At 49.8% G+C, this 16,009-nt stretch overlaps 1 protein-coding gene across 3 annotated transcripts in view; it reads left to right on the forward strand.

The window, feature by feature from the left end:
* Col17a1 (collagen type XVII alpha 1 chain) overlaps nt 1-16,009 on the forward strand; it is a 47,597-nt gene that overhangs the window by 5,886 nt on the left and 25,702 nt on the right. For all 3 annotated transcript variants that reach the window (XM_045141727.1, XM_045141728.1, XM_045141726.1), the window contains exons 5-16: nt 1,358-1,405; nt 2,649-2,684; nt 4,187-4,234; nt 6,071-6,214; nt 7,420-7,578; nt 8,377-8,448; nt 10,272-10,343; nt 11,175-11,243; nt 12,627-12,788; nt 13,153-13,233; nt 14,331-14,375; nt 15,564-15,749. In XM_045141727.1, the coding sequence (XP_044997662.1) occupies nt 1,358-1,405; nt 2,649-2,684; nt 4,187-4,234; nt 6,071-6,214; nt 7,420-7,578; nt 8,377-8,448; nt 10,272-10,343; nt 11,175-11,243; nt 12,627-12,788; nt 13,153-13,233; nt 14,331-14,375; nt 15,564-15,749 (1,122 nt within the window). The remainder of the gene's footprint in view (nt 1-1,357; nt 1,406-2,648; nt 2,685-4,186; nt 4,235-6,070; nt 6,215-7,419; nt 7,579-8,376; nt 8,449-10,271; nt 10,344-11,174; nt 11,244-12,626; nt 12,789-13,152; nt 13,234-14,330; nt 14,376-15,563; nt 15,750-16,009) is intronic.

Genomic DNA, 16,009 nt, shown 5'->3' on the forward strand with positions numbered 1-16,009 from the left:
TATCTTGTATGAACTCCCACTGGATCTCAAATTTTATTTGTTTATTTATATGTCTGTGGGGGTGAGGAACACGCCAGGGTCTCTCAGAGCTGCAAACTAACTTCAGACATATGCATTGTTTTGCATCTGGCTTTACATAGGTGCTGGGCAATTAAACCCAGGCAAACAGCCTTTTAAAGCATGCACCTTTACCTGTTGAGCTATCTCCCCAGTCCCTGAACTCACATTATTGGAAGATTGCACTCATTTATCCATCCTTTTCTGCATTCTTTCATCTGTTTGGTCCCTTTTCAGTTAGCATCTAATCGTATGCTTTATGCTGTGTGGACTGTGTTGATGGACGCTTGCATGAATCTGACATGGTCTTTGTCTTCAAAGACTATAGTTTGATGGACAGGTTAAGATGACAGATAAAATCAGTAGTACAGGACTAAGAGATGGCTTAGTAGTTAAGGCATTTGCCTACAAAGCCAAAGGACCCAGGTTCAATTCCCCAGGACCCACATAAGCCAGGTGCACAAGGTGGTGCATGTGTCTGGAGTTCATTTGCAGTGGCTGGAGGCCCTGGTGCACCCATTCTATCTGCCTGTCTGTCTCTCTCTCTAAAATATAAATAAATATAAAAATTTTAAAAATCAGTAGTACAGAGTAAAAGGTGATGGCCATTTTCCACTGAAGAAATCAGGAAAGACTCTACAGAGATGGTGGCTTCTAAGTCAGACCATCCTGGTGTGTTTTCGACACCCAGAGATGAAGACACAGGGCAGCCTAAGGTGGGGCTAGACTGGTAACAGCGGGCAGAAGGACTGGGAGGTGAGAGAGAAAAGACACGGAATTGACAGGCTTGTAAGAAGAAATCAGAGGCAGCCATTCCTCTGAGGCTTCAAATGCAGGTTAAGCTCATGGTGAGACCAGCCAATTGAAACAGAAGGGGCTGGAGGAGTGGCTTAGCAGTTAAGGCATTTGCCTGCAAAGCCAAAGGACCCAGGCTTGATTCCCCAGGACCCACGTTAGCCAAATGCACAGGGGGTGCATGCATCTGGAGTTCGTTTGTAGTGGCTGGAGGCCCTAGTGTGCCCATTCTCTCTTTCTCTCTCTCCCCCTTTTTCTCTGCCAAATAAATAAATAAATGAAAGTATTTTAAAAGTTAAAAAGAAAGAAAAAAAGAGAAACAGGAAACCCTGGATGGAGAAAGACCCTGCTTAGATGAATTTGTCTAAGAGTACAGCTCATTTTCTCCTGAACCATGTCTGGCTGTGAGGCTTCAGAAAGCAGTGGCTGGCCCCTCAGCCCTCTGTGAAGCCTTATTTATGAGCCTCGGTAGCCACTTATGCTGAATGGTCCATTCCTTTTCCAGGGAGCTCCAGTGGTAACTCTTCCCCTGAGTATCCGCGGAAGGAATTTGGTATGTCCTCTCCTTATCTAGAAACATGCCCTAATGCTCACCAAGAACATACCTGGGGACTGGGCAGGGGGGTGGGGGGGATGCTGTGAGTTAAATGAAGTCTTCTGAAGGAGTTTGACCTCTGCTGACCCATTTTCCCCCGTTCAACATCTGGAAGCACCTTCAGGGAATTGTCAGTCACACGAACTTGCTGCCATAAGCATTTGCTCATGACGCCATTAAAACAGCAAGTTGTTTGTGCAAGGTTTGTGCTTGGACAAATACACCCTAAGGCCAAGCCATAATTATAAGAATTCTTCCTTCCACAAGCTGCACAGAGACCAACTCCAAGGAGGAGGAGCAGTCACGGTGCTGGCCTCCTGGCATCTACCCTGCGGTTCATCTCAAAGGGCCACATCATCGGCCTAGTGACACCTAGCTTTGCCTTCAGTGGACCTTATGTCTTTGGCCTGTATTCTTCAAGCATCACTACACACATGAATTGCGGCTGTCACCAGTGATTTTATAATGGTTATAATTTCATCTATTTGCTTACGCTGGGGAAAGCAAGGCAGGCGCTAATAAACAAATTAAAGGAAAGATCCATTTGACAGTGCTGGCCTCAGGTCTAAATGCATCAAGCTCCCAAGTGGATTTCCTCAGCCACCAACGCTCTGTCAGCCAACTCAGCATTCACTAAGCTAATTAACACCTTAAATGCACTGAGGTCCCGCCAACCACCCTTTGCCCTTTAGAGTCTGGGTATCGTTTCTTGACCATCTTCTGTACAGAAGAGCCCCCATCTGGACACTATGAAAATGCTTCCAGTGAGGTTCAGGAGGGACCAAGACCACAGAAACCACTCTGAGGCAAAGATGAGAGCTTTTATTTGGGAAAAGCACAAGCTGCCAGGACTGACTCTCAAGAGTGGGGCAGAACCAAGCTGAGATTCCAGATAGTGGGCTTCACAGGGCTCTTCAGCTGCGGGAGGGGCATTTGTTCTTTACATTAGCCTTTTCAGATAGCTAGGGGGTGAGAGCAGAGCAGTGGCCAGTGACCCTGGGGCGGGGGGTGGGCATTGTTAGGCAAGGAAGAAATAATGGCTGAGTGGTTTCTTGAGGAACATGGATAAGTTTCTCTTGCCATCCTGCTGTCCTCGGTGACTTCACTTTTGGGAGCCTATCCCAACCTAACGCTTCCCAGTTACATCTATCTCCATGTCAACTCTCACATGTGCCTCAACTCATGCTTCTCTGTTTCCCAGGATCTTCTTCTACCAGAGGACGGAGCCAAACGCGAGGTAAGCACCATCTCTGGGTTCGGTGCCAATCAGGCAGCGAACACGTGCCAGCCCTGAGCCAGGAAGTGGGGCATAGAAGAGCAAGTTAGGCATGGTGTTTGCCCTCCGGGCACCTAGAGGACCCAGGGCACCTTTGCCAGCTCTGTCATGGTGGGAAGAGGGGCTGCTGATAGTGACCTGCACCAGTGACAATCCAGGGGACAGTCTGTTCACTGTGGGTGACCTGGAGATGCAGGCGCCACATCTGGTTTCACTTGCACTTTCCCAGTTGAGTCTAGCCATGTATGCTTCAACTGCTTTTTACACATAAAGCCATGAACAAAAGTCCCCACACCCTTTTGTTTTTCAAATGATATCACCAGACAGTCTCGCAGTCTCCTCATCTGGAAAGGGTAGAACGGCTCTAGAAAAGGCCCAACTAGCGAAGAGCTCAAAAAAAAAAAAAAAAGCAAGGGGCGGGCTGGAGAGATGGCTGAGCAGTTAAGGCGCTTGCCTGCAAAACCTGAGGACTCATGTTGACTCTCCAGGTCCCGTGTGAGCCAGATGCGAGTGCACACGGTGGTACGTGTGCACAGGGGGGCGCACACATCTGGAGTTCAATTGCAAGAGCTGGAGGTTCTAGTGTGCCAGTTCTCTCTCTCTCTTTCTCTCTCATTCTCATTCTTGCTCTCTCACATTAAAAAAAAAAAAAAAAAAAAAAAAAAGGCAGTCTGTTGGGCTTCCCTCGAAAATATAAAAAGCCAGGGAGTGTCATGTCAGCTGCACGGAAGGCTGAGACCTTCTCAGGCTCAGCAAGTTCTCAGCAACTAGCCAGGTCTCCCAGTGGGCCCTACCGCTGTCAGGAACTTGGAAGTTTGGGCTCCACCACCCACAGCTTTGGGCTGAGTTGAAAGATGCCAATTCTCTAAAGTTAGTAATGTTAAGCTACCAGCTTCCTATCCTTGTCATTTCTGAAGACATCAAGTGAGAAAGAGAACGCTAAAGGTTTTAGAGGTCTCTTGCCCCTGCCTTCAGTGGGCACAAAGGTAGAGAGATGCCGGGAGCCAGCAACCATGAAGTAGGTGGTGGGAAAGGGGTGGCCCTTGCTGAGTGTAATGGGGCCTTCTTGCTCAGCCTGGGATTTCTTTTGTTTTTTAATATTTTATCTTTATTTATTTTTTAGAGGGAGAGAGTGAATGAGAGTGGGCATGCCAGAGCCTCTAGCCATTGCAAACGAACTCCAGACACATGTGCCACCATATGCATCTGGCTTACATGGGATCTGGAGAATTGAACCTGGGCCCTTAGGCTCCGCTGGCAAGCACTTTAACTGCTAAGCCAGCTCTCCAGCCCCACCTGGCATTTCACTGGGTGCCAGCTGCCTGGAAGCAAGCATTTGCCAAGTGGGATATGGAAGGGGCACCCCTTTCATTAGCAAGCGACATGTAGGCTTCCTGGTCCAGGACTTGGAAATCTTCTCCAAGCCCCTTCATCCACAGCCTCTCATCTCTTCCCATTTACAGAGAGCGAAATTCGAGTTCGGCTGCAGAGTGCATCACCATCTACCAGGTGTAAGTGGTCACTGTCATGCTGAGAGGAGAGGACCCAGGAGATCCTGAGATTAAACCTCCTATGAATGCAGCGTAATGTTGAGGAGATAGGAGCTAGGTAGGGCTGTGTGTGGGCACACTCACACATCACACATGCACTCAGTCCTCAAACACCTGTGAGGGCCTCGTGTGTGCTGGCCCCTGAGCTAGGTGCTAGTGCTAATTGGCTGAGTAAATCATGGTCCTGCTGCTTATCAGTTCAGACATGAACAGGAAGGTGGTAATGCGGCCAACCAGCATGCTCAGCATGAAGAGAGTGCCAAGGAGCAGCTCTTTAGCAGCCCAGGGAGATGAGGCTAGAGCAAGGGACAAGAGTAGCCTGGTCTGGGATAGGAGTTATTTGAACGAAGACTAGAGGGTGGATCGGAGTCAGACTCAGAGAATGGAACCAACTTGAGTCATTTAAGGTCTTGTTCAGAGTTGGGGCCACAATGGGAGAATTCAGATTCAGAGAAAGTTCAGGAGTCAAGGAAAAGGATTTGAACTTTATCTCCAAGGTAAGAAATCCTCCAGTTGTGGTAGTTTGAATGGACGCCCCCCCCCCCGCCCCCAGTAGATACAGGAGTTATTAAAGCTTGCAATTAGTTCTCCAGCTGCCTTGCTGAAGGAGGGGGTCACCGTGGGCGGATCCTCGGGTCCAGCCCTAAGGCGTGTTTGGGGGCGGATCTGATTTCCAGTCTGTGGAATGCAGAGTGCGGGAGCTCTGCCTGGGCTCCTGGAGAGAGAGTGCTTGCTTGTGGTCCTGGTGGTGGTATCTTTCTCTGCATGGATCTGTTTAAAGGAGACCAGCTTCTTCCGCCATTACGGAACTTCCCCTGGCTCTGAAAGCTTCGATAGCTCCCATTCCTCCCATAAACCGTGTCTGGTTTAGAGGTTCACCCCAGCGGCGTAAAGCTGACTGTGACACCAGTCTTTGTATACACATGTTAGACTGCTCTCGTCCTCTTTAGAGGCTGCTTGGCAGTATTTTGAAGTGAGCCCAACTTTTAGGATGAGTCCATGTCCAAGGGATGAGCTGTTCAGTCAGCAGCTCAAGACAGAAGTACAGGGCCTTGCCCACCTGGCACCTGATCAAGGGATCTGACCCTAAGCCTGATACTTTTTCACCCAAGCTATTCCAGGACTACAGGGTTTTGAAGCCTAAAGGATAGATTTTTCTGGGGCAGGGAAGGGAGGCAGGCAGTTCTTCAATGCCTGTTGTGCGCAAGTCTACGTGCCAACTTCCATCCATTACCCTCACATGATGCCTCCCTTCCTTCCTGTTTTGTGCTTTGGAGGGGTATGAACAGCCCGTTCCACTAGCTCACCTTGCTACAAGTAAGTCTCAGCCAGATGGACTTGAAATTAAGCCACATGTGAATGCAGTCTAATGTCTAGGAGTTATGGGCCACAAACCCCTTTTGAAACTCCCAGGGCTTTCCAGTCAGGACCTCTTAGCTGTTTCTGTCAAGAGGCCTACCTCTCTAAACGCCTGATCCCAGATGTCGGGGTCTTCCAGCCGCAGTATCACCCCTGTGGTGCCCGATAAAGTCTAATTAGGAAATAGCTCCCAAGGACTTTGGGCTCCTTATGCGAGGCACTATATTTATGAGGCTATTAATATTACAAAGTGCCAAGTTGATAAGTGCCATAAATTGGCAAAAGGCAAACTTTATAAAAGCTAACGGAAAATGCTCCCCTGGGTGAGGCCGGTGCCAAGTCTTCCTGGTGCTCAGAAGGCCATCCATGTTCCTGTCCTGCCTGAGGACTTAGGAGAGAGCGGTTGGCCTGATGGGAAAGCCTGGGGTTCTTTTGCAGGGACAGAGCTGGATGAGGTGAAGCGTTTGCTCAAGGGGAGCCGATCAGCCAGTGCCAGTCCCACCAGAAACACCTCCAACACGCTGCCCATTCCCAAGAAGAACACTGTGGAGGCCAAAATGGTGACAGCCAGCTCCCAGTCAGGTAAGCCAGAGAGCACAGGCTGTCATGGAAGGACGGGCACAAGGCGAAGGATTTACTGTGGACAGGCAATTCACCTGTTCCTTGGAGACCTTCCAGCTTTGCCAGAGACTTTGCAAAGCACCAAGTACCGTTGAATGTGTGAGCAAGGGGCCTTCTCATCTGCCCGTCAACCATCTCCCAAGCATGTATAGTTCTAAATCCTAGGGATTCTCCCACCAGCAGATCCTGGACTGTTGGACATATTCCCCAAGTGAAGAATACTGGGGAAAGTTAGAGCATTTTCATTCATTCTCCACTGAGGTATTGCTTATTCTGTGGTGTGAAGGAAAAGGTCTGGATGGGGAAGACAGAGTTAATGTCTGGATGGAAACAGGAGTTGTTAGAGTCAGATAAGCAGGAATCCAAGAGGTCCTTGTCCCCTAGAGAGAGTGGCGCCCAGCTCTCATCTGGCAGGTGCTTGCCTCCTGTGAGAGGGTTTCTGCAGGTAACCTGAAGGCAACTTAGCAGAGGCCGGGAGGGCGGCGAGGACACAAGCCAGGTCTGCTGTGGAGTGAAGCTTTCCTCCTGGACTTCCTGTGTGTTGTCCCATAAAACCAAGCCCCGGGGCTTGTCATCTCTGGTACAGCCAGGTTGCTGTCACAGGATAAATAGGCAGAACTGGCATCAGGTTTGAAGACACATGGAAAGCAGTGCGCCCCAAGTTCTGGTTGGCACATAAGGATGTCTAAGGTGGGCCTGACCCTGCAACCTGCCGTGGGGCAAGGAGGCCTCCTGCCCCAGCACTTCCTGGTCAGATGCGTTCCCCACATTTGCTGCAGCGCCCAGAAGCAGCTCAGGAGTGAGCTGCCCACTGGCATCCTTGAACATGGAGGATCCAGTAAAGGGTTAAAGAGACCATTGGTGAAAACAAGGGAGAAGAGCTAAGGAGGAGAAATGAGGGGATCCCCAAGGCAAAATTGTCTACTTTGAATTCCACCAGGATTTGGAAAGAATTTGTAACACAAGAGTTCAAGGCTTGACTTCAGTCAGAAGCAGGATTGCTCACTGCCTTGGACTGTCCTGAGCTGGGGATTTCCTAGGGTGCCAGACCTTCGGTGCTAATATCAGGGAAGTCCCAGGAAGTGGAGCCAGAGCCAAATAAGTACCCCTAGCTGCAAAGTGTCCACTTGTTCCTCACTGGAGTTGGGGGGTGTTTCTGTTGCCAGTGTCCGGAACCTACGATGCAACAGTACTGGATACCAACCTTCCCTCCCACATGTGGTCCTCCACCTTGCCTGCAGGGTCCTCCATGGGGACCTATCACAACAACATGACAACACAGAGCTCCTCTCTCCTCAACACGAATGCATACTCAGCAGGATCAGGTAGGCCATGCATGCCTTCTCACCCACAGAATAGAAATGCCCACACCTCTACCCTGTTGCTGAAGAACTTTTGGGGCATTTGCCATCCCCAGATCTTCCTGGAGAAGTGTTCTGTAGCCAGATGTCCAAAGGCTTCCCACTGAAACTTCAGTTCTGCTTCAGGCAGAGTAGGTTCATTGTAAAAGGAATATGTAACACAAGGTACCAGAAAAAATATAGTGGGGGGAAAAACACACTGACAATAGATAAGAGACCTGGTACCTAGTGTGAATTGACTATGAGATCCTGTGCAACTCAGTTAATTTCTCTGATCTTCAGCAATTCTCTCTGTAAAATGAGGTCACTTAACAAGAAAGCCTTTAGCTGGTCTTCCTGTCCACCCCAGACCAAATCAACTCAAGATCACATTTAGCAAAGACCTAAGGTACACCACAAGCTAACGTTTCTCTGTTGCAAGACAAGACAAGTGAATATTAAGATTTTTCTAAGACACAAAAATAAACAGGCCCGGGGAGATGGCTTAGCAGTTAAGACGCTTGCCTGCAAACCCAGGCTTGATTCCCCAGGATCCACGTAAACCATATGCACAAGGGGGTGCACACATCTGGGGTTTGTTCGCAGCAGCTGGAGGCCCTGGTGCACCTGCCCCCCTCAAATAAATACAAGTAAATAAAACAAAACATGAACAGATATTAAAACCCAATACTGGCATTTCTCCTGGGGTATCCATGGTACCCATGTCTGCCCTGCTGTGCGCTAGATGCTCCTCTCACCTGGCTTCCCCCCCCCCACCCGCAGTCTTTGGAGTTCCAAATAACATGACGTCCTGCTCCCCCACGCTGAACCCTGGACTCAGCACCTGCTCCTCAGGTCAGTGTTGCCTCTTGAATCACCTTCTCTAAACTGGTTGCTTAAAAAATATAAGCCTGCTTGTTCTTGCTGAGTGCAGTGGAATCCATTCTAGAGAAGATGTCCTTCCTACCCAGAAGCATGAGGGACCTTTCTGCGTGCACTCCGTGACCCAGCGCTGGAGGCCACGGCTGCGCCGAGAGGGCAGCAGGCACGATGCTTGCAGTGGCAGTCAAGTAGAATTCTAGGGGAGGAGACATCTGAGGCCACCCTGACAAGCTTAGTCAGCGATGCTCCCTTCATATTCTGGGAAAGTTGGAGAAATGGAAGGAAAAGGGCTAAGTCACAGCTTAAGATATTTTCAGGGTGCAAAACATTCATTTATAATGATGTCATTTCAGATCACTTTTTTAAATTATTTATTTATTTATTTATTTGAGAGCGACAGACAGAGAGAAAGACGGATAGAGGGGGAGAGAGAGAATGGGTGCGCCAGGGCTTCCAGCCTCTGCAAACGAACTCCAGACGCGTGCGCCCCCTTGTGCATCTGGCTAACGTGGGACCTGGGGAACCGAGCCTCGAACCGGGTTCCTTAGGCTTCACAGGCAAGCGCTTAACCACTAAGCCATCTCTCCAGCCCCAGATCACTTTTTTAATATATAGATATAATAGCTCATTGGAATAACCACACTGGGTAAACATTACTGCTTAGCTTCCAATGTGAACACAAACACTTAAAGAAACATTTATTCACCATGCTTTCACATATGCTCACTAGTCCATATGAATATATGCTACCACCACATCGTGTGGCTCAGTAATCATGAATATGGTGATGTAGGCCTTCTTTATGTAGTCGACTGGTACAGCAGCAAGAACAAATTGATTGATCAGATTTCTAGCACCTCCAGTTGACCAGAGTCCCATCACAGCCAAGAGACTCAGGATTCATGCATGATCTCTTCCATCTTGGCAATTTGGTTTTGTAAAGTCTTTACCCCAAGGAGAGGTGTGCTAATACCAGATTCATGATCCTGTATCCCATACCGTAGAAAGGGTGGAATAACAGAAGTTGTGAAGAGGGAGGAAAAGGCTGCAGATACTGTTAACAGAAAGAAATTAAACGATAAGCATTGAGGTCAAAATCACTAGGAGAAGGGGAGGGAGACAGCACAGCAAGCACGAGGACTGGAACTTGCATCCCCAGCAGCACACGTGTAATGCCAGGGAGACACGGAGGATCCCCAGGGAACCCGGCTCACTGAACTAGCCAAATCAGTGAGCTCGGGGTTACAGTGACAGATGCTGTCTCGATAGATGAACTGGACAGCAATGGAGAGAAACACCCAATGTCAACTTTGGACTTGATGCATCTGCACACATGTGTGCCCACACACAGATGACCACACATATGTGCATGCAGGCAAACCACACAAACACACACACACACACACACGCAAAAGAAAATCAGAAGAGTTGAAGAGAAACACCAAGAGTCTGCCAAGTTAGTGTCTCTCAGTTTTTAGTGTGAACATGTGTGATGCCCACAGTTTCTACAGGAAACGGGGAGCCCCTGGGATGTCTTAGGATTTCAAGGGATACAGCAACATTTATCAGACACCTGTACAAACTACTGCTATTAAGTCACATGGACCTGACTACTCAATAATTCTTAGAAAAGTTTGGCCTGGGGTGGGGACGTGAGGCATCGAAGAAATGACCGTCTCTTAAAGTGCAGACACCAAACGGAAATCTTGGAATTGGCAGAAACATGTGTCATGAAAGTGGTTAGGGACCCCCATCCTCATACCCTGGTCTCACCTGTCCTCAATTCCCTCTTGCAGTGTTTGGCATGCAGAACAATCTGGGCCCCAGCTCATGTGCCCTATCCCATGGCACAACCACCACTTCCACAGGTTGGTAGCCTAAGTTTGGAACTCAGCAACTGGAAACTGACACCTCTTTAAGGCTGCAACTCATAACATACCTTTTCAACAACTAAACTAGAAGGTCCAGGGCCGGAGAGATGGCTTAAGGGTTCAGGTGCTTGCCTGTGAAGGCTGAGGACTCATGTTCGACTCTCCAGGTCCCACATGAGCCAGATGCACAAGGTGATGTAAGGGCACAAGGTCGCACATGCGCACAAGATGGCGCACGCGTCTGGCATTCGATTGCAGTTCAAGGGCCCTGGTGTGCCAATTCTCTCTCTCTCTCTGATAAAAAATAATAATAATAAAAGTTTAAACTAGAAGGCCCCAAAGAGCTTTCCCACCAATAGAATAACCCCTATCTCAACCTGATTATATCCCCCTTGATCACTTACTGCCTGTGACGTGAGTTAAGCACACAGGGGAACCTGTGCTGGCAACAGCGACTCCGCCCCGTGGTGTTTTACTCATGCCTGTGATCTTTCCAGCTCACAACTCAGTCCTTGACAGCCCCACTGTCACGTCAAATAAATCAGCTCGTTCCTTTGATGGGGCGTGACTCAGGCCACTGTCTCTCTGCAAACCTGGGGTGTGGGATAGGGATGGGGGTGCATTGAGCCTACTGCTGAGGTAGAGTATCTCACCTGTGGGAAACAGCGGGGGGATGAGGAATATCATGGCCAAGAATGTCCACTCTAAAGGTCCACTGCTGGAGAGAGTTGATCTCACCCACTGCCTCTCAGCTGATCAGCCTGCTCCTGAGCCACGGGAACCAGCTTCCCATGCACGCCCCGCTCACGCGTGTGTCTTCGCTTACAGCATATAGTATGAAGAAAAACGTGTCCCAGAGCCCTGCTGTTGTGAGCACCGGTGTGTCAACCTCTGCCGGTGAGTGCTGTTCCCAGCTTCCAGGGCCCGGGCTGGTGCACTGGGAGGATTGCCCTGCTGTGAGGGTCCTGGAGGCGACTCAGGTGGCCTGAGATCCGCAAATGCTACTCACCAAGGTCTCTTGGATATGTCTGCAGAGAAGAGCGTTCTTTGAACTTAACCTTGGTCTTTCTCCCGGGGTAGGAAGCTCCACCCTCCATACCGGCCTAGAGTCTGACCCTTATACTCCAGCCACCTCCCTGGTCTGGAAATGCTTGGTTTGCCACTGCACTACATGTAACTCACTAGCAACAGGGAGACCCTCAGAAGCTGCCAGCATCCTCCCAAGGTTTTCCAGAGCCTCAATTTGGGCTCGCACCTCACAGAGAGCTATTTCCTCCACTGCCTGGACCCTGGCATGTGGTTCTTTATGTTCAGTTTTTAAAAATTTACTGAACACCTATTTAGTTTCAGACAGATACTACCCCAAGTGCTAGAAATAGAGAAGAGGATGTCTGTCCTCATCGGACTGAAAATGCTATTAGAACAGGCAGGTGACTAACGCAAAGATGAATGACAAAAATTTACACAAATCTTTTTTAAAAAAATATTTTATTTATTAGCTGGGCATGATGGTGCACATCTTTAATCCCAGCACTCAGGAGGCAGAGGTAGGAGAATAACTATGAGTTCAAGGCTACCCTGAAACTACAGAGTGAATTCCATGTTAGCCTAGGCTAGAGTGAGACCCTACATCGAAAAACCAAAACATATTTTTTTTTCTTTTTGATTTATTTCAGAAAGAGAGAGAGAGAGAGAATGGGTGCACCAGGGCCTTTAGCCACTGCAAAAAAAAAAAAAAAAAAAAAAAAAACTCCAGATACATGTACCACCTTGTGTATCTGGCTTACTGGGAAATCAAACTTGGGTCCTTAAGCTTTTTAGCCAAGCACCTTAACCACTAAGCCATCTCTCCAGCCTCAGATCACACAATTCTTAAGGGAGCAATGGCAGAGACAGGAGCCTATGTATGACAGTGGAGTGCTAAAGATGGTGGGCAAGAAAAACCTCCCAGGAAAGTAAAATCCACTGTGCCAAAAAGGACTTTTACAAGTTCGGTAGCGATCCTGTCTATCTGGAGGCAGCCCCCCAGACCAGCCACCCAGCACACCCATCATGATCCAACCACACTCCTGACAGCCAGGCCCAGCCACACAGGAGAGGGGTGTACTGGGTCCCCAATTCTTCATAGCACCACTGTGAACAAAACCTGGAGATCCACACACACACACACACACACACACACCGGCTCACCTCTTTGCTTCACACCTTCTCTTCCTCCTCCTTCCTCTTCCCGTCATTTCTCAACATCTTCTCCCTCCTCCCCCTCACTCTCCTCCCCAGCCTGCACCACCAGTGCCCAGAGCGATGACCTTTTGCACAAGGACTGTAAGTTCTTGATTCTGGAGAAAGACAATGTGCCGGCCAAGAAGGAGATGGAACTCCTGATCATGACCAAGGACAGCGGCAAAGTCTTTACCGCCTCCCCCGCCAGCGTTGCCGCAAGTATGTCACAGCCCGTGTGACACACAAGCTTCGGGAGAGAGGCAGATAGTGCAGCGTGTGTCATTTGACCATGAAACCACGGGGGTTCCATTCGAACGACAACACAAGAGAATTGTCTGTCTAACTAGAGTGTGGTGGGATCTGCTTCCATCTCGAATGCAGATGAGCCAGGCCAAGAGCTGCCAGAGGGGGGTCTTCGGGCCACAGGAGTGTGACCCTAAGCACAGACGAGGGGAGCTGACCCCAGGGAAAGCTGGGCTGGCTTCCTGCCAGGCTAGCCTTGGTCTCCCCAGCAGCAAGTGGCTATGAGCAGGCTGGGAGAGTGGGGATTAAATATACAGGTTCTCATGGGTTCTGTGCACAGCCTCTTTTTCAGATGACACCCTGAAAAAAGAAAAACAGGCTGTCTACACTGCTGACACCTGCCTCAAGGCGGACGTGAATGGTAAAAACAACTACTTGTCTTCCGAGACTTTGCCGCTCAAAGTGGGGTGCATGCAGCGGCAGCATGGGTATAACCTGGAAGCCTGTTAGAAACGCAGAGCCCAGTACCACCCCCGGATCTGTGGAGCGGGCAGCTGCATTTCAACAAACCCCCTGGGTGACTCCTGTGCGGGGCATTGGTGCCAAAGACTTCCTCTTGCACGCATGTATAAAAGGGGATTTTCTCTTGCCTATTTGGTGCTTGCTGTGATGTCCAAAACTAATCTGACAGTGCTTCGTACAGCATTTATTGGCTTCGTGTTTTTCTTTTTTCCTCCACAAATATCTGGACTCTTTCTTACGCAACCATGTGTCTTCATGAGGTCCTATAGAACCTCACGGTGCACTAATTTCAGTAAAGGAAAGGGACAATGAAGTCACAGGACATTTTAAAGTGAAAGCAAGTTAAGTCTGTTACGATTCTCCACAAGTCATAGGAACGTAGAAAGGACTCGCTAGGCGGAGAAGCTGGGCAGCATGATCAAAAGACCCTTTTCAGAATCTAATAAAAATTATAGGCAAATTCCCAGAAAATGCCACATAGGCCCACAAATATTCAATTTCTCAATAATGACAGGGACTCATAAACATCCCTCCTCCAATCCCATCCTTCTGAAGTTCCTCTTTTCTGTCACCCCAGGTTAGTAGTCTGTGTTCAAAGACCCTTAGACAAGCCATCAAAATTGGGCCAGGGCATAACTCAGTGGCAGTCAGGCGCTCAGCATATATGAGACCCAGCATTCGTGTTCCAGCACCAAAAGAAAAGAAATCAAAGCCTCTCTTCCATGTGTTATTTTACAAATGTATTCAGACATAACGGCTCACAGGTACACAACAACTGAAAGTTATGTGTGCTTTCTTCTACTATTAGCATGGCTTCGTGGATGTACTTACTGCAAATATCAGATCCATGAGCACTGTGCTGTTGGGTATACTACACGTTTCTGTTCAGCAAGCTGCTTGGGGACAAACCTAGTCCTACCATGAACCAACTTGGGGGCTGGCCTGTCGCCTCTTCCCATCCTCACGTTCAGCCCTGCTCTCTATTTGCCTTTTCAGGAGATGTGAAGTCCGTCTCTATGAAGGGCAAGGCCACCTCTGCAGGTGAGTAAGAAGAGGGACCCTGCTGTGACAGCATCTGAAGGGCTGGCCACGGTTCATGGAACAGATGATGGCCCCTTGCCTGAAGCCCGTGCACACGCAATGAGCCCCCCAGAAGGGAGTTGGGTGGAGGGTGGCAGTGAGCAGGCTGGGGACAGGTAGTAGCCACCTGAGGAGTCCCAGGGGGTGGTGCGTCGCAGGTCCCCCGATTCCACGTGGCAGGCACTGTGGGCGCTGAGGTGCAGGGTCTTGTCCCAGGGTGGGAGCGACATTGCAGGGTCCATGGGTCTGTGCAGAACCTCCCACAGGGACCCAGGATGGCACAGGCTATGCATGCTGCAGTCTTTGGAACCTCCCTCACTTCCTCATCCCATTACACAGAAACCTGGTCTTACCGTGTCATTCTAGAGAACTGCAGACTGGGTTGTGTGCGTGTGTGTGTGTATGTGCATGTGCGTGCGTGTGTGTGTGTGTGTGTGTGTGTGTTATGTTTTTCTAGGCTTATAGCCCTGAGTGTAACTCTGGGTACTGGGGGAATCACAGCGCAAACTGGGTCAGGGGAGGTTTAGGGGTCATCCGATGCCAGAAGTTGTGGCAAATACATGCAAGAGGAGCTGGACAGATGGCTTAGCAGTTAAGGCGCTTGCCTGCAGAGCCAGAGGACCCAGGGTCGATTCCCCAGGACCCACATAAGCCACTTATACAAGAGGACACATGTGTCTGGAGTTCTTTTGCAGTGGCTAGAGGCCCTGGAGCACTCATATTCATTCTCTCTCTCTCTCTCTCTCTCTCTCTCTCTCTCTCTTTCTCAAATAAATAAATAAATAATTTTAAAAATACATGTGATGGTCCCAATGTGAAGCAACTTAAGCCTCGTGCTTGAATGTTTTGCATCTTTGGTGAATAATAAGCCTTGTCTCGTTTCATTCAACAACCACTTTACGAAGTAAGCCATCCTTTGATCCCACTTCATGAACAGGAAACAGAAAGGTTAGGTGACCTCATCAGTCACACAGCTGGAGTCCAGGATTGCCAGACTCCCCCTGTGTGTTTAGGCAGAGCTGCACAGGAAGTCAAGAAACGCTGCTTTCTGTCACACAGGCCCACAGGAAGTGGCCCAAAGCCAGAAACTTGAGAGGGAAGGGAGCATCAGCCCCCTGCATTGCCCCCACGCTCCCGTTTCTTCCACAGAAGTCCACGGCTATGACCGAGGTGGCGGCGCAGGCGGAGGCGGTGGCGGCGGCCGCGGGAGCACCTGGGGGGCCGCCCCGGCCTGGTGTCCCTGCGGCTCCTGCTGCAGCTGGTGGAAGTGGCTGCTGGGACTGCTGCTCACCTGGCTGCTGCTGCTGGGGCTGCTCTTCGGCCTCATCGCGCTGGGTAGGTGCCCGGGACCTCGGGGCGGGAGGCCCCAGCGCCCCGGGCCCCTTCAGAAGCGCCAGCCTTGGCAAGTGGTCCCGAGTGTCGGGGGTTAAGATGACCAGGTCAGGCGAGAAGCCTGAGGCTTCTCTACAAGGCTCCGGAGGCCTCTGCTGGCTGCTAGGGGCCGCAGCTGATTGTGTCTACATAAGTGTTCTAGCAAGACGTGCTCGAGGCATGAAGAAGCCCCCAGGCCCAGCCCTCACTGACGGCCCTTGTCT

This window comes from Jaculus jaculus, chromosome 1 (genome assembly GCF_020740685.1).
Source record: "Jaculus jaculus isolate mJacJac1 chromosome 1, mJacJac1.mat.Y.cur, whole genome shotgun sequence".
NCBI classification, from domain to species: domain Eukaryota; kingdom Metazoa; phylum Chordata; class Mammalia; order Rodentia; family Dipodidae; genus Jaculus; species Jaculus jaculus.